The 20,873-nt window shown below is 38.4% G+C and overlaps 1 protein-coding gene across 1 annotated transcript in view; it reads right to left on the bottom strand.

Annotated features, from left to right (window-relative positions):
• Nucleotides 1-20,873, bottom strand: part of LOC113112346 (myopalladin-like) — a 34,742-nt gene extending 13,869 nt beyond the window's left edge. Inside the window, exons 1-11 of the mRNA XM_026277815.1 lie at nucleotides 20,567-20,873; nucleotides 18,054-18,974; nucleotides 13,254-13,429; nucleotides 13,126-13,171; nucleotides 12,583-12,961; nucleotides 12,419-12,493; nucleotides 11,638-11,779; nucleotides 11,441-11,464; nucleotides 11,227-11,343; nucleotides 10,280-11,081; nucleotides 8,733-10,169 (exon numbers count right to left, since the gene is read on the bottom strand). Coding sequence (XP_026133600.1) covers nucleotides 8,733-10,169; nucleotides 10,280-11,081; nucleotides 11,227-11,343; nucleotides 11,441-11,464; nucleotides 11,638-11,779; nucleotides 12,419-12,493; nucleotides 12,583-12,961; nucleotides 13,126-13,171; nucleotides 13,254-13,429; nucleotides 18,054-18,967 — 4,112 coding nt within the window. The 5' untranslated portion in view covers nucleotides 18,968-18,974; nucleotides 20,567-20,873. The remainder of the gene's footprint in view (nucleotides 1-8,732; nucleotides 10,170-10,279; nucleotides 11,082-11,226; nucleotides 11,344-11,440; nucleotides 11,465-11,637; nucleotides 11,780-12,418; nucleotides 12,494-12,582; nucleotides 12,962-13,125; nucleotides 13,172-13,253; nucleotides 13,430-18,053; nucleotides 18,975-20,566) is intronic.

The following is a 20,873-nucleotide window of genomic DNA, read 5'->3' as shown; positions in this document are numbered from 1 at the left end:
TCAGACGAATCCAATCGGAGTTATATAAAAAATGTCCTGGCTTCAATTTTCCAAAAGAAGTCCAATAAAGTGCAATCAAGTCCATCATAAAAAATGTCCCACTTGGCTCTGGTGGTGGGGGACTATGTGGACTATTGAAAAATAACACCCATTCACTGCTATTATAAAGCTTGGAAGAGCCAAGACATGTTTTAATATAACTCTTATTGGATTGGTCATACATACCTAGGATGCCTTGAGGCTGAGTAAATCATGGGGTATTTTTTTGGGGGTGAACTATCCCATTAAGAGAAAGTGTGACCTTCAATTCATTTTATAATATTACAATATTACAAGGCAGAAGTCTTCAACCATAATCCTGGGGACCAAGTGTTCTGTAAAGTTTATTTCCAATCTACTTTGGCATACCTTGAAAGGTTGAAAACCTCTGTTGTAGCTGCCGTCAGATGCAACTTCTCATATATTTCATTCATTACATGCACTTTACATTTAAAAGGTCAATTAATAGTTAAAATGTTCAGAATAATCATTAGAATAGATAAGTAATATATTTTTGTTAATACATGTCAATTTCATATTATTCAGCTAAAACCTTAGAAAAGGGGGAATCCACTTATTTTTTATTCTTTTGTTCCGCTTGGGAATTATTTAAATGTTGCTATCAGAATAGTTTCCGGTGCACTACCTGTAAGAAGAGCTGCACGAGGTGCCGTACTAGTAACCCATGTCTGTAAGAGTTAAGCATATGTGGTGCTAAGAAGAGATATCAAGTTTTTGTTTAAAAGAAGCTGTAACCCTCCAAGTTTATTCCTCTTGAGTCAGAGAGGCCAATGAGGTATGTGTTTTATCGTCTTAACTGGCTTCCATATGTGAACGTTTGTTACGTGATCGTGTGTTAATGTATAATTAGCCAATTAAGTGTATTTACTTGCTGGTGGAAATGTGCACTTTATTTATTCGTTTGTATGTATTTTTTTGTTTATTATTATGTGTAAAACATCTCTTTTAGAGGGTTAATTTAAGTTTGTGTATTTTCTTTCATAGTTCTGACGGCATTGTTGGGACATAAAAAAGGCTAAAAGACTAGCATGTACAAGACATGTTGAAGACTCGTGTCCAAATAAATGTCTGTTAAAACCAAGAACGACCTGAGCCTTTAATTCAACTCGAGGGGAGTAACAGTCAGAACTCAGCCTGTTTCGTGCTGGAGGAGAGGTCAGCAGTGCCAGTCGCAGCGGAGCCGTAAATGAGCAGCTCGTTAAGTGGTGACGTCGCTCTCAAGCTTCAAAGGAAAGACGGGACTGCATACACATAAAGCCCAAATCAGCGCCATCCGGGGTCCAAGAGTGCAGCGTGGTTAAGCTAAGAAGTAGTAAAGCATTTAAAACAAGTTAAATGTGAAGAAGTAGATTAACCTTGCTAACTTTAAAGGGACTCTATTAAGTGCTTAAAGTTGTAATGTAAAGTGCAGTGGCCAAAAATCTAAGTGCAAGTTTAAGTTATTGGTTGTTTAATATAAGGTGACTGTTACTAACCTTATTTGAAGTTAAGTACAAGTATTTTTGCTAATTTAGTTATTTAAGGGTGAAGTTTTTACTATTTAATTTTTTGTTTTATATTGAAGGTCATTTGTTTTTTATTTTATAACAAGTGAAAAGTATATTTCTTATTTTAAGGTGTTTGACACATTTAAGTTTATCTTTAAAGAAAGAAGCAATTTAAGTTTATAAGCATATTTAGTAGTGTGATATCACTTAATTGAGTTAAGGTCACACATAACAAAGTCTAAAACACACTAGAATAGTGACATGGCTGATCAAGAAGAATGTGACACTGAAGCTGTGGAGTTGCAGCAACAATTAAGTCCTGATTATGAAATTCTGGACACAAGCCCTCAAGAGCCAAGCACATGTCAAGCTGCTAAAGAAGAGAGCTTGAGGAAAAGCCAAAGAGTTAGGAAACTCACTGAAAAAGGCCAAGCACTGTATGAAGAGAAAGTGAATAAGCTTCAAACACGCTTTAAGGCAAGCTATGATGAATGGAAAGCTGCTGCAAAACAAGTTAAAAGAGCACTTGAAGCACCTGTCAGTATGAGATTATATGATCACATTGTCCAGATCCAACATACCTCAGCAGAAGTAAAACAAGCCTATGACAAGCTACGCAGTCATGAAACTCCAGATGGAGACACTCGTCGCAGAGTGGACACATGTGATGCTGTTTCTCAGAAGCTCATACAACAAGCTCAAGAATGTCTTGCAGAAGAAGGAAATGTAAAAGATCCAGCAAAGAGATCAACTCGCTGGAGTGAAGCCGGTTCAGTATTCATCTCAGCAGCGTCCCAAAAATCTAAAAGCTCAAGAAGTACATGTTCAAGTTCAAGCAGGTTGTCTATAAAGAAACAAGAAGCAGCAGCGGAACTAGCTGCAACTGAAGCCACTCTGAAAGTTATGGAGGAAATGGATCGCGAAAGAAATGAGCTTGAAACCCTTGAAGTAGAAAACCGACAAAGATTAGCAAAACAAGAAGCAGAAAATGCTGAAAAACTAAAAGCATTAGAACAGAAGCGAAGAGAGCTAGAACGTCTTGAAACTATAAAGAAAATGAATGCTGCCAAAGCACGACTGAAAGTGTATGAGCCAGAAGTTAACTCAGACGAAGAAATCTCAGACCTCCTACACGACAATGATAAAGATAGAAAAGCTGCTCCTAAACCAGTAAGTCTGCCTGAACGTCAGCTCGCACCATCACAACCCACTGCAAATCTGCAACAGTTTTCTGCTCCACAACAGACCACAAGGTGGCATCTTACAACTAATGCTACACAAGAAGATAGCACCACAGCACTAGCTAAAGCGTTAGCAGAGTCCATTAACATAAGCCGTCTACCAGTACCAGAGCCAGCTGTTTTCAATGGCGACCCTCTCAAGTACAAAGATTGGAAAATGTCATTTCAGACACTAATAGACAGGAAAAACATTCCAGTGAATGAAAAGATTTACTATCTCCGCAAGTATGTTGGTGGACCAGCCAGAAGAGCTGTCGAGAGTTACTTCCTGCTTGGTACAGATGCAGCGTACTATGCAGCATGGGACACTCTGGAGGAGAGATATGGAAGTTCATTTGTAATTGCCAAAGCCTTCAGAGATAAGCTAACAACATGGCCAAAGATTGGAACAAAGGACAGTGCTGAGTTACAAGAGTTCTCAGACTTTCTCAGAGGCTGTGAAGCTGCCATGCTACAAATCAAGAATCTTGAAGTTCTAAATGATTGCAGCGAAAATCAGAAAATGTTAAGCAAGCTTCCTGATTGGCTAACAGCTAGATGGAATAGGAAAGTCATTGAGGTTGAAGAGCAGCAAGGTTCTTTTCCAACATTCAGTAACTTTGTCGACTTCATCACAAGAGAAGCCAAGATAGCGTGCAACCCAGTAACGTCACTCCATGCTCTCAAGGGAAGTGACTCGGAGAGGGTTAAGCCTACAAAGACTCGAAGTGTTGGAGCTAAGGTACTGGCAAGCAGTGCAGAAGAGAAATCAAATACGAAGAAATGTGTCTTCTGTGAAAGATTATACCATAGCATTCACACATGTCGAAAATTCATAGACAAGCCAATAATGGAACGAGTCAAGTTCGTACAAATGAAAGGACTATGTTTCGGATGCCTCAACTCTGGACATCATTCAAAGAAATGTGGAAAGAGAAGTGTTTGTGACACATGCAAAGGAAAACACCCAACCTGTTTACATGAAGAACGGGACAAGGAAATCAGAAAGAACAAAGAAAGCGAGAAGGAACAAAAGGAAAGCAAAAGCACAAATGACACAAAAGAAATCAAACAAAATAAAGAAGCACCAAACGAGGCAACATCGCACCGTGTAGTCCAAAACAACAGCAGTAACCTCACATCCACAATTAGTCCAGTTTGGTTATCCACAACAAGCGAACCAGAACACGAAATCCTGCTGTATGCCCTTTTAGACAGTCAGAGCGACACAACATTCATTCTACAAGAAAAGGCAGATGCTCTGGATTCTGAAAAGAAACATGTACAGTTAAAGCTTTCTACACTGTCAGCCAGAGATACAGTCATTTCAAGTGAAAAGCTGTCAGGGCTACAAGTCAGAGGCTTTTATTCCTCAAAGAGAATCCCTCTTCCTGTAACATATACAAGAGAGTTTATTCCTGCCAATCTAAATCACATCTCAACTCCTAAGACGGCAAGAGCATGGCCCCACCTAGAGCACCTTGCAGAAGAGATCGCCCCTCTCATAGAATGCGATGTTGGTCTGCTCATAGGTTACAACTGTTCACAAGCACTGTTACCCAGAGAAGTTGTGTCAGGAAAAGACAATGAGCCATTCGCACAAAGAACAGACTTGGGCTGGACAATAGTTGGTGGTGCTGACCCTTGTGTTGACTATGGTGATTCTATTGGAAGCAGCCATAGGATCATTGTCAAAGAAGTGACACCTAGCCAGTCATCAGATCAGTTACCAAATGAAGTCCATTACATTTGTCGCACACAAGTCAAAGAAGTAGTCACACCACCAGATGTGATTAAAATCCTTGAGTCTGACTTCAACGATAGAAAGGTGGAAGATTCTCACTTCTCTCAAGAGGATCTGCGCTTCATTTCTATAATGGAGGAAGGAGTTAAAATGAGAGCAGATGGATTTTGTGAGCTACCTTTGCCATTTAAAGAGGACAGACCAAGTCTGGCAAACAATAAGAGCTGTGCAGAACACCGACTCAAATGTCTAAAGAAAAGACTTGAAAGGGACAAACAATATCACAAAGATTACACAAAATTCATGAACGAAACAATTGAACGTGGAGAGGCAGAGAGGGTTCCACCTGAAGAATTGAACAAAAGCCTTGCCTGGTACATTCCACACCATGGGGTGTACCATCCCCAAAAACCTGGGAAAATAAGAGTAGTGTTTGATTGTTCAGCGAAATATGAAGGCATGTCATTAAACGATCACCTGCTCACAGGACCAGATCTAACAAACACCCTGATAGGTGTCTTGTGCCGCTTTCGCAAGGGTCCAGTGGCAGTGATGTGCGACATAGAACGTATGTTTTATCAGTTCAGAGTCAGAGCCGAAGATCAAGACTACTTCCGTTTCCTGTGGTGGGACAACGGAGACTTTCACTTAAGTCCATCAGTCTACCGAATGCGAGTCCATTTGTTCGGAGCCGCCTCTTCACCAGCCTGTGCAAACTTTGGCCTCAAGTACATCGCGGCGCAAGGTCAAGGCCAGTTCAGTGAAGCAACTATAAGATTCATTGAAAGAAACTTTTATGTGGATGATGGTCTCATCAGTTTCCACTCAGAAGAAGAGGCTATTAGTCTAGTCCATGAGGCGAAAAAACTCTGCAGTACTGGAAAATTGAGACTGCACAAGTTTGTTTCCAATAGCCCACAAGTTCTTGACTCTCTCCCTAAGGAAGATTGTGTAGAGACGGTAAGAAACCAAGATCTAGCCCTGGGCGAGCAACCGATCGAAAGAGCCCTAGGTGTTAAATGGGGGGTTGCCTCAGACCAATTCCAGTTTCGAGTAGTTGTGAATGAGCGTCCACTCTCCAGACGAGGAGTCTTGTCAACTGTGGCCTCCATCTACGACCCACTTGGATTTGTGGCACCTTTCGTTCTACTTGGCAAGCAAATACTGCAACAAATGTGTCGTGACAAGACAGACTGGGACGAACCACTTTCAGATGAGCTCAAGCCACGATGGGAGTCCTGGCTTCTAGATCTCAAGAACCTTGCTAATGTCAAGATTGATCGCTGCTACCTTCCAGCCGATTTTGAAGAAGTTCAGAGATATGAACTCCACTATTTTTCAGATGCAAGTGTTGCAGGATATGGTGTCTGTACATATCTAAGAGCAATCAGTAGATCAGGACAAATCCACTGCTCACTTGTCATTGCCAAGTCCAGAGTAGCACCCACCAAGGTAACCACTGTGCCAAGACTGGAGTTGTCTGCAGCAGTAGTAGCAGTGCGCATAAGTGACCTGCTCAAAGGAGAACTAGAGTTGGAAAATGTTCAAGAATTCTTCTGGACGGATTCACAAGTTATCTTAGGATATATAAGCAATGAAGCAAGGCGTTTTCATGTCTTCGTAGCGAACCGTATCCAGCGCATCAAGGAAAGTACTAAACCAACACAATGGAAGTATGTCGCATCAGAAGACAACCCCGCTGACCATGCGTCTCGAGGACTCAAATCTAAAGAGCTCATTGCTTCCAACTGGTTTTGTGGTCCAAGTTTTCTCTGGCAAGATCAACTTCCCAGTGGAGAGATAAAGGTGGGAGAACTTGATACAGAGGACCCAGAAATACGCAAAGTTCTTGTACATCAGACCTTAACAACAGTGAATTCGCTGGCAGAACGCTTCCTGAAATTCTCCAGCTGGACAAGACTAACTAAAGCTATTGCAAGACTTACCAGATTTGTAAAGGAGTTTAAAGGCTCAATAAAGAGAACCAATAAAGCTACAAGTCTCGAAGAAAGGCAAGAAGCTGAGCTTACAATCATTGCCATAGTACAAGGATTAGTCTTCTCCAAAGAAGTCAAAGAACTTCAGTCCCAAAAGGAGTTAACCACTAAAGACAAAGCAAGCAGATTGTATCGTCTCAATCCCTTCCTGGACCACAAGGGCATCCTCAGAGTGGGAGGTAGATTAGGACATGCATCTCTACATCCACACATCAAACATCCGGTAATCTTACCAAAGACCAGCCACATCACCAAGTTACTGATTGATCATTATCATCAGCAAGTGAGACATCAAGGGCGTGGCATGACCATAAACGAACTGAGATCTAATGGCCTATGGATTCTCGGCTGTAGTCAAGCAGTATCATCGTTTATTTACAACTGTGTCAAATGCAGGAAATTCAGACGTCGAACAGAAGAACAAAAGATGGCAAACCTGCCTAGCGAAAGAATGGAGACAACTCCTCCCTTTACATATTGTGGGATGGATTGTTTCGGTCCGTTCTATATTAAAGAGGGAAGGAAAGAACTAAAACGCTATGGACTGCTTTTCACATGTTTGTGCTCTCGTGCAGTACATATAGAGTTGCTTGATGATTTATCAACTGATGCATTTCTCAACTCACTTCGTGCTTTCATTGCTCTACGTGGAAATGTCCGTCAACTGCAATCAGACCAAGGCACCAATTTTGTTGGAGCAAGACGGGAGTTCTTGGAAGCAGTAAAAGAAATGGACCAAGAATGCCTAAAACAACTAGGCTGCGAGTTTGTCATGAACCCACCCTCTGCCAGTCATATGGGTGGAGTCTGGGAAAGACAAATCCGAACAATCAGAGGTGTGTTAACATCCATCCTGGATCAGTCATCCCGAACCCTTGATAGTTCTTCCTTAAGAACCTACCTATATGAAGTGATGGCAATCGTAAATAGCAGACCTATAACAGCACACCTACTCAATGATCCTACTGGACCTCAGCCACTTACACCCAATCTTCTCTTGACAATGAAATCGTCAATAATACTGCCTCCACCAGGAGATTTTGTAAAGGAAGACCTTTACCTTCGTAAAAGATGGCGTAGAGTGCAGTACTTGGCAAACGAATTTTGGCAAAGGTGGAAGAAAGAATATCTGTTGAGCCTACAACAAAGACAAAAGTGGCACAAGACAAACAGAAATGCAAAAGTCAATGACATAGTGATCATACAAGATGATACAACACCCAGAAATGATTGGAAGCTGGCTAAAGTTACTGCCGTGTACCCAAGTCAAGATGGATGCGTACGAAAAGTGCAGCTGCTAATCAGCGACTCAACATTAGATGACCATGGGAAAAGACTGAGTAAACCAGTTCATCTAATAAGACCAATTCACAAGACTGTCACATTACTGGAAGCAGATTAGTACAGCTCATTTTGGAAATCACAAGTGATTTGGTGGGAGTGTAGCTGCCGTCAGATGCAACTTCTCATATATTTCATTCATTACATGCACTTTACATTTAAAAGGTCAATTAATAGTTAAAATGTTCAGAATAATCATTAGAATAGATAAGTAATATATTTTTGTTAATACATGTCAATTTCATATTATTCAGCTAAAACCTTAGAAAAGGGGGAATCCACTTATTTTTTATTCTTTTGTTCCGCTTGGGAATTATTTAAATGTTGCTATCAGAATAGTTTCCGGTGCACTACCTGTAAGAAGAGCTGCACGAGGTGCCGTACTAGTAACCCATGTCTGTAAGAGTTAAGCATATGTGGTGCTAAGAAGAGATATCAAGTTTTTGTTTAAAAGAAGCTGTAACCCTCCAAGTTTATTCCTCTTGAGTCAGAGAGGCCAATGAGGTATGTGTTTTATCGTCTTAACTGGCTTCCATATGTGAACGTTTGTTACGTGATCGTGTGTTAATGTATAATTAGCCAATTAAGTGTATTTACTTGCTGGTGGAAATGTGCACTTTATTTATTCGTTTGTATGTATTTTTTTGTTTATTATTATGTGTAAAACATCTCTTTTAGAGGGTTAATTTAAGTTTGTGTATTTTCTTTCATAGTTCTGACGGCATTGTTGGGACATAAAAAAGGCTAAAAGACTAGCATGTACAAGACATGTTGAAGACTCGTGTCCAAATAAATGTCTGTTAAAACCAAGAACGACCTGAGCCTTTAATTCAACTCGAGGGGAGTAACATCTGTTATGATCAAATGTTTTGTGTTCGCTTACCCAGGTGGGGCCCTCTTAGGCAACCCCATGGCATTGGTCGGAGGAGATGTTGGAAGTGAAGGAAGGACTGAACTTAGGAAGGCCACTGGATTTTGGATGGGGCTAGGGGTGGAGCTGCTAGACGTTGGTGAAGAAGCTTGTAGGGGTGACTGAGGTCTAAAAGAAAACACTGAATTCCCCAGAGCAGGAGGCACTAGAGGTGGTGAGGACACATATGGTGGGCTGCTTGGACACTCCAGAACTCTTGTTGGGAACTTTCTTGGGGATGGAGATAACTGGTTGACGGGCGACATGAGCTCCCGTGTCGACTTTGGGAATATCTGTGCAGCTAACTCGTGGAGCATTGGTACAGGAGACTCGGTGGGGGAAGGACTCCTGATAGGAGCAATCATCTGGGCAGCGATGAATTCCTTTGGCCTTGTGTAGCTGAAGCTTTGGGTGGAGACTGGAATAATCCCAGGATGTGGGGGCTGAGTGTCTTGCAACGGAGGTGGAGACATTGGACTCGTTATGGGTGCAGGTTGATTTCTCACCAGATGAGGTGAGGTGATTTTACTCAATGAGGGAGAAGACACAGTTTGAGAATATGTGTCTTGTGGAGCAATGCTGGGATTAGAATTTGAGGTGGTGTTTATCTTTGGTGCAGTGTTGCTCAATGCTAATGCATCAGGTATCATCGATGCCTGTGTTCTGGCAACACTCGTGTCACCAATGGGAACGGAGTTCATCTGCAAGGTTGGGTTCATGTTTATTTGTGAAATATGAGTGGAAGGAGTAATGGGTGGCATGTTGGCCACATGGTTAGGTGGTTGGGTTGTTGGAGCCATGATAAGTTGAGAAAAAGGTGCAGAAGGTCCCATATTTGGAGGGATAGGCATGTTGAGAGCTCCTCCGGGCTGAGTTATTGGGATTGTTGGTATCACACTTGGCATAGGGGGGACTGGAGCCATATTGGGTGATATTGGCCCCATATTCAGCTGAGGAAGAGTGTGCATCACATTCGTTGGGGTTGGTAGGGTAGAGGGAACCAGACCTGGTGGAAAAGTACTTAAAGTAGTAGGAATCAGATTTGGTTGAAGTATTGGAGGGTGGTTGTTTAAGGTTGTGGTTGAGGGAGTACCTTGGGCCAAGGGCATGGGATTGGTTAAAGGCATGCTCAGTTGGGATACAGGTACAGTTTTTAAAAGGGGAGAAGGTGTTGCAGGAAGTAGAGGGAGAGAATCAAGGATCGGCATTGGAATTGGAGCAGAGTTCATTACAAGAGGAGGTGGTTGGGATGGTGATGGCACAGTATTTGCTGGAGGTTGAGTTGGCTTGACAGGTGTTGTCTCATAACTTGTTCCATCTAAATGTGGTGAATCTTGGCTTGGGGAAACATATTCTTGCTGCTGTTCCAAAAGCACCTGGTTGTGGAGGAACTGAAGCTGCACTGGGTCTCTAAGATAAGACAAAAGAAGGAGAAAAAAACATGTTTGATCTACTTCAGAAGGTCCTAAATGTAATTTTACTCTCAAGTTGTCTTGCACTACTCTTAGGTTGCTACTTACAATTTTGGTTTAGCCAACACTGGTGGTGGCTCTTTGGATGACATTCCTTCCTCTTCTTCTTCTTCATCCTCCGGGAGTTTAAAGGTTACACGGAGGCCAACTCGAGAACTAGAGCGGGATTCATTGTGATTCCCTAACACACCCTCAGGTCTTGTCTTGAGGCAAGAAGTTGGGGGATCTGGTAGGGGTTTAACAGGGGCTCGCTCTTGATGGTTACTGGAGTTTACTGGTTGGAGACTAGTAACAGAAGGGTTGGGGGTAGATTTTGAATCATATGGTGATGGTTCAACCCAGGCATCGGAGCTCATAGTGATGCCAGATGCTGATCCGTTTGATGGACTTTGGGTCTCTTCTATGGAAGGCTTAAAACCAGACCCTCCTGAATCAAAGTGTGTTGTGCTAGAGCTAAGGGGCTTATCGTTTGAGTCTGCATTCAGTGAAGAAGAACTGAAGCTGAGAGGGTCTAGCTGAGGTAAACTAGTCCTGAAAGTTTCTGTGGTGTATTTTCCAATGCTGAGAGGGTTTAGACTGGGAAGGCTAGTGGTGAGGTTGTGGCGAAGGGTCCTAGGATTTAGGGAATCTGAGCGAAGCATTCCAGAATCCTGAAGGTCTGAATGCTTAAATCCAGAGTTCAATGGTTCAAGGCAAATTGTACTTGAGTGAAGCTTGTTGTTTACCAGAGGAACATCTGGTTTACCCTTTAAAGTTGCTGATATCAGTTCTGAGCCCAAAACCTTCTGGAGGGAGGAATCCACTGTTAAAGTGCTTGTTGTTTTAAGGCTGGTGTTGTTATTATTCTTTCCTATTGATATAGACAAAATATTGTTCACAATTAGTCTTGAGATGTGATGTATACAGTTTTATTTAATTATGAACTTAAAGAGTTTAAGAAGTCTTAAGCGAAGCTAATCCAATAATAGATTCAACGATATTAAAAACAAAATTACCTTTTACTCTCAATGCTGCAGTACTGGAAATTGTGCCATATTTATTGCTGGCTGTACATGTAAATGTTCCGGAATCCTCTGGAAAGACCTCCGCAATAACTAAAGTACATATCTCCTCTGATGTCCACACCAAACAGAGAAGTGGTGCACTTTTAGGTGGTTAATATCATTAAATAATTACCTTGACAAAGCAGTGGGAATCAAATCCACCTACCAGATTCAGCCATGGATCTTGGTTCTGGCGTGAAAAAAGCAGAATGTGTGGATTGTCAGATAACAGATTTTAAGAAGAAAAAGTCAAACACTGAAAATTCTTCTTTCAAGTTACAAACTGAAACATTTTCAGCAGTAGAGGTGGAGTTTTCAACCAACCACATATCTAAATGCACTGAGCACTGAAATGATACATACTCTTCTGGAGGATCCTGAAGTCTGGAGAATCTTCAATAAGTGTTCCTTCCCGGTACCAGTCCACTTTAGGGGAGGGAATGCCTTTGACTCTGCACTCCAGAACTACCAACTGACTCTCTACAGCCAGGACATCCTGGAGGGTCTGCACCAAAAGAGACAAAGGTGTCCAATGACAATGGAATGGGAAACAAGTAAAAACTATAACTACTGCCATGAGAATTTTTGGTTTCCAGGCCATTTCTACTCTATAGACTGTCACACAAAATTATACCTTTAGAGGTACAGCAGCTTGTCACTGGGGCAATGCCCTCAAACGGACATCTTTTTTTACCTTATTTACCCCTAAATGGTATTAGTATCCTGTAGTAGTAATATGTACCCTACAAGTAGTAAGTATTATGTTCTTTTATGGTACTAGCATGCATCCGTTAGGTACAATTGTTTCCCTTTGAGGGTATCACCCCAGTGACAAGCTGCTATATCCGTAAAGGTACCATTTTTGGAAGAGTTTGCTAGGCGGTTTCTTACTGGTCAAACAGGGTCACCACCAAGTCTCTATATTTCTAGACAAAGCTTGCACTGGATTTGCATGTTTTACTGACAAATGCTAATTGCATACTAAGGTTTTAGCTCTTTGGATTTGGGCAGGCATGCATGCAAAAGTTGAAACATGTCAAAATACTAAAATACTTTTTTTGTTCCTCAAGCATTTTTTTATACTGTATGTCATTGACACTCAATGTCTTACAAGATTTAGAATTACAAGCCGTGTTTGCATTACCTTTGTAAAAACAGGAGCTGCCATTATGGGCCTTACATCAAAGCTTTGAAGATAACCACTGCTGCCATTTAGATTCTAGAAGGGAAAAAACACATGGAATGTAAAAAAACAAAACTTCCATTAGTGGGAATAATCAAAACTGAGGATTTGGTGTGTTTCTGTACCTCAGGATTGCTCTGGTGAGATGTTAGCAGTATATCAGAGACACTTTGGCTGGATGGAGGTGATGGAGGTGATGGTGGTGCAATGGTGAGTGAAGTAACAGGTGGAGTGGAATCCACCTCAGATATTGGTGCTAGAGGTTCTAATAAAGGTACGGTTGGTTCTAGTACAGGTATTTCAGAACTGAAACTCAGAGGTTCTGTATCTTCCTGCTTAGTGGTTGGGTGATCAATCAGCTCAGTGAGTGGCACTGCTTCTGCATCAGAAGGTGTTCGTGCTTCAGCGCAGGTGTTTGTTATAGTTGGTGTTGGTTCTTCAGCAGATGTGATGGGTTCTACCAAGACCACAGCAGGCTTGGGATGAGAACTTCTTTTATGAAGTCTGACAAAAACAAAAATTGTGAATGTGTTTTCAACCCCTGGGGGTCAATATATATATACACACACACACACACGCACAGATTCCTTCATTTAACATGCATGCAGAATTACACAAAGCATAGATGTAAAATATTTTGTGCATCAGATTTTTTTCTACAAACTCACTGTGCTTGAAAATGTTGTTCTGCATCAGAATCTGACGAAGAGCCTCCTAAAAGATCAGGAAAATATACAATATGCAGCTGCAATCAATAAGTCATTCATATTAAATGGTCAAAAATTATTTTATTTACCCTCGATGTAGATTTCTGCCGAGGTGGAGTCTGTGCCATAAAAGTTGGAGGCAAAGCAGGAGTATCTGCCCGTGTCTTCTTCAAACGCCTCTGCTATGATCAGAGAGTGTCGCTCACCTTTAGCGATGATCTGAATATCAGGACTGTTTTCCAGCTCTTTACCCTCACAAAACCACCTGGAAAACACAATCAGAATATTACATCCTGAGCAGGAACACACATCTACGAGCCAAAGAACAAAAAACACACAAAAAACAAGAGTGTTTGCAGATTTTGTCAATATGAAACTTATGTTAAATCCGACATAAATTGCATAAAATCTCAAACTAGCTGAATAACAGCAATTTTCACACTATGCAAACAAATTAAATGTATGGTTAAAATGTTACTCTTTAAAAACTAGCTTTTTGGCAAACGCTATTTACTTTAAAATGGTCATATTATTGTTTGACAACAAAAGCACGCAGAAAACTTCAGAATTAGAAAATAACGACAGATAATACCAGCAGTAAACACCATTGAGAAAAGCTTTCCAACAACATGGAGACGTACAGCAACATTATTATTCACTAAACGGAAGAATGACACCAGACACATTTTTATTTCAACAAATTTCAATTGCATTAAAGAAGTTATTTTTGACAGATATCGTGTTAAAGAAGATATTCAAAAACAATGCAATGTGTAAATCACACAAATCATCCAAGATCAGGCCTCTGTATCAAACACACTACAAAGTACAACAGCATTCATTCAGTAATAAATCAACGGACTCAAATAATATTCTTGAATCCACTTCACCCAACAGCCTTACCTACGAACAGTTATTTCACTTCAACTCCTTCTGTTTCCTAAAATTCCCTTCCTGAAACTTAAAGCAAATCTGAAGAGACCAGTTGTGGTTCATGGGCGAGACATGGCTGGAATGCATTGGGTCTGATCCATGCACCAGTAAAGACTCTGCTTTGAAAGCCTGAACTGTGGGGGAAAGACATCCAGAGCTAGATCTGCACCTGTTCAAGCTATTTTTCTTCTCGACTCTGTTAAAACTGGACGGCAGCATCCCTGACCGACACACATGAGCTAAACATAGAGCGCCTCTCATACAATCACCAACACTGCTAATAGATCTGTTAGATATTTAGCAGGCATTTGTCTCTGACAGAGGAACACTTGACATTTACAGGCATGGTATAAAAACTCAAATGTGGATTTTTTTTTTTACATTACCTTATATACAACTTAAAAAAGATTTAAGATTTTGGAAAAGTTAGTGCAAAGAAAATTATTCAGCTACATGGTTCTAGAAAGTATCGCCATGTGATTATTTGTAGAGACAGTCGGATGAACATGCTCACATCGTGCTGTAAATACAATGTTAAAAAGTGAAGTAAGTTTGGGTCAGTGGAGGGATGATGTAATGTTTCTGACATCACAGTGTCTCGGTCAGCTGACCTCGCATAACACAAAGCAGGTCACATAGACACGCTCAGAAAAGCACAGGTTTCCTTGACCTGTCAGTTAAGGAAGTTTGTGTTGAGTAAAGTTACACTAACCTTTCATCAATGACACACCATAATTATACTCTCAGAAAAAAAGGTACAAAAGCTGCGGTATCTTTTCAAAAGGTACACTTTTGTCCCTTTTAGGTACTAATATGTACACTTTAAGTACTTAAATGTATCTTCAAGGTACTGATATGGACTCTTTGGGTACAAAAGTGTGCCTTTTCAAAAGGTACTGCTCCAATGACAGCCTTTTGTACCTTTTTTTCTGAGAGTGTAAGTATAGAAAACATAATTTCTTAAACAACGGAAATCTTGATTAAATAATTCTTATATAGCCTAACTCATTATAACATTCATTTAACAAGTGTCTAATAGCTTAAAATTAAAGATTATGTCAACGCTGTGTTAACATACATTTTTCCATTTTTACAAGATTATTTATGCTAACAGAAAATGCATAAATGTATGTTTTTTATGTAATAAGTTAAATGCACAATCAGTTATTCCACGTTAAATGCATGATCAATTTATATGAAGTTATTAAATTTAATAACATTCCATGCAAGATCAATGTATAAAATATTATTAAATGTAAAACAAGTAAAATGCATGATCACTTCATACAAAAAGTTATTAAATGCAAAAACAATCAGTGCATGATCAATCCACACAATGTTATTAAATGCAAACAACACTTTTAAATGTATGATCAATTTATACAAAGTTAGTACCAAAAAAAGTAAAATGCATGATTAATATGAACTTATTAAATGTAAAAATGTTAAATGCACGATCAATTTATAGTTATTGAATGAAAAAACTTTTTTTAAAAATCAATTTTTGCAGAGTTATTAAATGCAAAAAATAAAAGCACAACCCACTTATATGAAGTAGTGATGAAATAGCTTCATAGTTTACTCAAACTTAATTTAGTCAGTTTTAAATCATAAACGAACAGAGAATATGTACATAAAGTCATATAGCTCTTTAGGCCTTACAAGTTATGAGAGACTGAAAAACAATCACTCTTTAAAGTTCATCCAGCTCAATATTCAACGTTTTTGATTTATTCTCTTCTGCAAGTAGCTTTTAGTAAACACAAACATTATCACGGTTACATGACAAACACACTCACTACAAAAGAGTAAAGAAGTCATTCAACTCATTCAACTTTTAAAAGAAGTATGAGCTCAGTGTTGTTATTAATCAACAACATTAACTAAAACTCAACTACAACAACAAACTAAAATAAAAATAAAACTAATTCAAAATATGAACAGATACTATGATGGAACATAAATATAGTAAAATAACACTGCACCATCTTATTCCACCAACGTATGATTTTTCTCTAAGGGGGTGACAATCATTTGTGTGGTTTATTTTTCATGAATTAAGACAGAAAATACATTAATTGTCCCCAGGTAAACACTGCTAAACTATAATCATATCTGCGCAAATTGTGGAATAATTTGCAAACCTCTGCACATTTAATATCTTGTTTACTCTTACTCTTTGGCTAACTGTGCTCTACTGAAGATCTAGGATGATAATTTCAACTGCATTCTCAGAGCATCATATTTCTGATGTTGCAAAATTAGAATGGCTGAGCTTAGACTGCATGTTATACGGTCAACTTTCACAAGACGTCTTTGTGTTCATAGCCATTGCTTGAGAAAGAAGATTTTTAGCATGCATTTGCTAGCAAAACCTGTTGCCAAGATGCTAGTATGTTAAAAATCCCTTGAGAAAAAGTATCATACTTTTGAACTTATTGTACTTAATATATATTTATATATATAAACTACTTAACTACTTAAACTAAATCATAATCATAATCATGTACTTTACATGTGATTAGTATGCTAGTTTGTTTCAAGTACAAGGGAACTTAATTTAATAAAACATGATGTACTTTAAAATAAAAATTCTAATATGCTTCAATAGTAATAATAACAGATTAATAATATGCATCAATAGTAAAAATATCAGATTAATAATATGCATCAATAGTAATAATAATGGACTAAATATACATCAATAAAAATAATAATGCATGAATAATATGCATCAATAGAAATAATAATGGACTACAATACACATCAATAAAAATAATAATGCACGAATAATATGCATCAATAGTAATAATAATGCACTAATAATATGCATCAGTAGTTATAATAATGCACTAATAATATGCATTAATAGTAGTAATAATATACTAATAATATACATCAATAGTAATAATAATAATGCACTTATAATATGCATCATTAATGGGCTAATAATATGCATCAATAGTAATAATAATGGACTAATAATATGCATCAATAGTAATAATAATGCACTAATAATATTCATTAATAGTAATAATAATGCACTAATAATATGCATCAATAGTAATAATAATGGACTAATAATATGCATCAATAGTAATAATAATATACTAATAATGTGCATCAATAGTAATAATAATGCACTAATAATATGCATCAATAGTAATAATAATGCACTAATAATATGCATCAATAATGGACTAATAATATGCATCAATAGTAATAATAATATACTAATAATATGCATCAATAGTAATAATAATGCACTAATAATATGCATCAATAATGGACTAATAATATGCATCAATAGTAATAATAATGCACTAATAATATGCATCAATAGTAATAATAATGCACTAATAATAGGCATCAATAATGGACTAATAATATGCATTAATAGTTATAATAATGCACTAATAATATGCATTAATAGTAATAATAATGCACTAATAATATGCATCAATAATGGACTAATAATATGCATCAATAGTAATAATAATGGACTAATAAAATGCATCAATAGTAATAACAATGCACTAATAATATTCATTAATAGTAATAATAATGCACTAATAATATGCATCAATAGTAATAATAATGCACTAATAATATGCATCAATAGTAATAATAATATACTAATAATATGCATCAATAGTAATAATAATGCACTAATAATATGCATCAATAGTAATAATAATGCACTAATAATAGGCATCAATAATGGACTAATAATATGCATCAATAGTTATAATAATATGCATCAATAGTTATAATAATGCACTAATAATATGCATTACATAATGAACTAATAATATGCATCAATAGTAATAATAATGCACTAATAATATGCATCAATAATGCACTAATAATATGCATCAATAATGCACTAATAATATGCATCAATAGTAATAATAATGCACTAATAATATGCATCAATAAAAGTAGTTCAAACTCACCGAACTTCAGGAGCAGGCAGTCCTCTGACGATACAATCCAACTGGACTTTACTGCCCTCAGGAACCTCCCTGCTTTTGAGTTTCTGTATAAAGTGTGGCGGTTCACACACGGGTTCATCCAAGCTCTCAGGCTGAATCAGAACCGGTTCCTCACACACCGGCTCCGGCTCCGGCTCCCGAGGCTCCTCTGCCTCATACGGCTCCTCCGTGACTCCACTGTTCTCCACTGGCTCCTCCATCTGTTGGTTGAGCAGAATAGGTCTTTCTCGATCTTCTGCATTAATGGAGAATGGAGTGGCATCAGGTTGGGTTTTGTTCTGGCATCGGCTCCGGTGGGTTTTGCAGGTACGAGGCCGAATTCGCTTGGAGCTGCTGGCTTTAAACAGAGACGAAAGCTCTTCTATAAAGTCAGCTGCTTTGTTGAGGAACTCCTTCTTGGATTGGGTCTCCAAGCCGTATGGAGCGTTTCTCTGAGGTCTTTTGAAATCCGCCGCAGGTTCCCTAACACGTCTGACGTTCTTGATCGAATCTTGAACGGGAGTCTGGACTGTGTGTCTTTCCGAAATGACCTCTGTTTGTGGAGAGGGTTTGTTGGAAGGAACATTAGAGCGGCTCTCTGATGGAGATGCGTTAGATCTCTCCTCACGTTCTGGAGGATCACTGCTGATTGCTTTGCAGGCCAGATCAACGCTCTTGTCCAGTTCCTCCTGGCTCAGGAAGGCAGACAGGTCTGGGAACTGTGGATCCACTTCCCCACCGTCTGCTTTCTCCTTGAGCGTCCCGTAGAGCAGCTGGCGAGGAGCATCTACGCTGCCGGATTCACCGTGTCTGTGATGAGCTCGGGCCTCGGCCAGGTAACTCTCATGCAGAAGCTGCGATAAAGACGTGGGCTGATCCACGCTGTTCTCCTGCATGCTGCTGCTGGAGACAAAAACACAAAGATTAAGAACATTAAGACAATAATATTAAACTTGGGTTTTTTTTTTTTTTTTAGAGTGCTTTCTGCTTAACCACTGTAATTTCTAATTTTCTAAAAAAAGAGAGCAGCTTTAACCAAATTAGCATTATTTTTCTGCATATATAACACGCCTATTTTTTTAATTAATTGTGTGGATACATAATTCAAAATATGATATTTAATTTATACTGCAATCAGAGTTGAGATATTATATGATTTGTTCTTATAATATGTATAAATACCATTTACCCCGGATAACATTTTCTGACATTTTTCCAGGTTTTTAAAAATATTTCTATTAAACTTGAGCATTCCAAAAAAATGCAGAATAAAAGCCATTTTTTTTCAGATTTTATTCAAACAGAATTCCTCTTAAAACATGATCAGTAGTTAAATATTTAGAGCCTTATATTTAGAACAATTCATATCTTTTCCTGTTTTGGTAACTAGATATGGAGTTTTAATAATCATTTCTAACTAGATTGCACTCACAAAAAGCACCTAATAAAAACTGGGAGCTGAGCACAAGTGAAAAACATCACATTTACTGTAAAATTTTATTAATTCAGGCCTGGAAATAATAATTATAACATTTCCTGATATTTAAAAGTTTTCTATGAAAAAAAAATGAAAAGAAAAAGAAAAAAATGAAAAGCAAATGCCATTTTCATTAAATGAATAAAAATGCATCTACACTTTTGAAGTTGTAAAAGTAAAAGTAAAATTAAAACCATAAAAAACAATTAAGTTACTTTAAAAAATAAATAAAAATAAATATATAAAAAATGTATTTCAGTCTATTGTAAAGGCAATATTTCTCATTTTAATTTAATGTACTAAAATAACTAAAACTGAAATAAAGGTTAATTAAAAAATTTATAGACGTTAAAAAACACAATCAATAAAACTCACTAAAATTGGTATAAACTCACTTAATAAAATCACATTTAATTCATTGTGTTTCTTTGTAATTATGTGAAATATACTAGCAAATTTAATTGAAATCCTACACCTTCTTTTCAGTGCACATTTTAAGCGTTTGCTTTAGATCATTTAAAGGTTTTTGTTCCACTGCAAACACAATTCCTTTAATATTTAGAGCCTAATACCAACACTTTTTAATCTTGAGAAAGGCTTTACCATTGGCCCGCTGTTGTTCTTAAATCCAGAAAGAGGATACGCCTGCAGATGCTACTGACACTCAAATCACAGCAATTAACCGCAGCAGCGATGCCCTTCCAGCAGACAGCTGTTGTGTGCATTAAACACACTCCAGTCCCTCGTCACTGCTAATTATAGCACAGCTCACTTTACAGGAGCACTACAAAAATATTACTCATTACAAGCACTTTTGCAAAAGCAGAATGCTCAGTTAACTTTTTAACCATAAGAGTTCATGCATCTTTATTATGTACATGATTTACTGACATACCAAGCTCAAATAGAAACCGAGTCCGTCTGGACAGACATATACAGAGCTGGATGCAATTTTATTCCAAAGATAAGAGAAAAAGTGTGTAAGCATTGTAAGTCATTAGTCAACAAGGTGCTTTACCTTTGACTTGTGTGAATGTCCACAACGTCTAGGTCTCCAGCACCTGCTTATTAACCACTTAAATCCAGCGCAGCTGCCAGAACACTTCCTAGTTTTGAGCAAAGTTAACCTTGAAGTTTAGCTACACAAGTGACTGCCTGCCAGTGAAGCAGAAACACGTGTCAGTGGGTCGCTGGCAGGTTATTTGAGAGAGGTGGAGGGTTTGAAGCGTGTGCCAGGGAACGATCGCTCCTCATTGGTCGGTGAGAATGCTATCAGGAGAAGGGTGACACCTTTGTGAAGCACCTACGACAGTCTGGATTAAGGA

The sequence above is a fragment of the Carassius auratus genome, chromosome 13, assembly GCF_003368295.1.
Source record: "Carassius auratus strain Wakin chromosome 13, ASM336829v1, whole genome shotgun sequence".
Lineage (NCBI taxonomy): Eukaryota > Metazoa > Chordata > Actinopteri > Cypriniformes > Cyprinidae > Carassius > Carassius auratus.
Note: the sequence above shows the minus strand (reverse complement) of the source record. Positions and strands in the feature narration are given on the sequence as shown.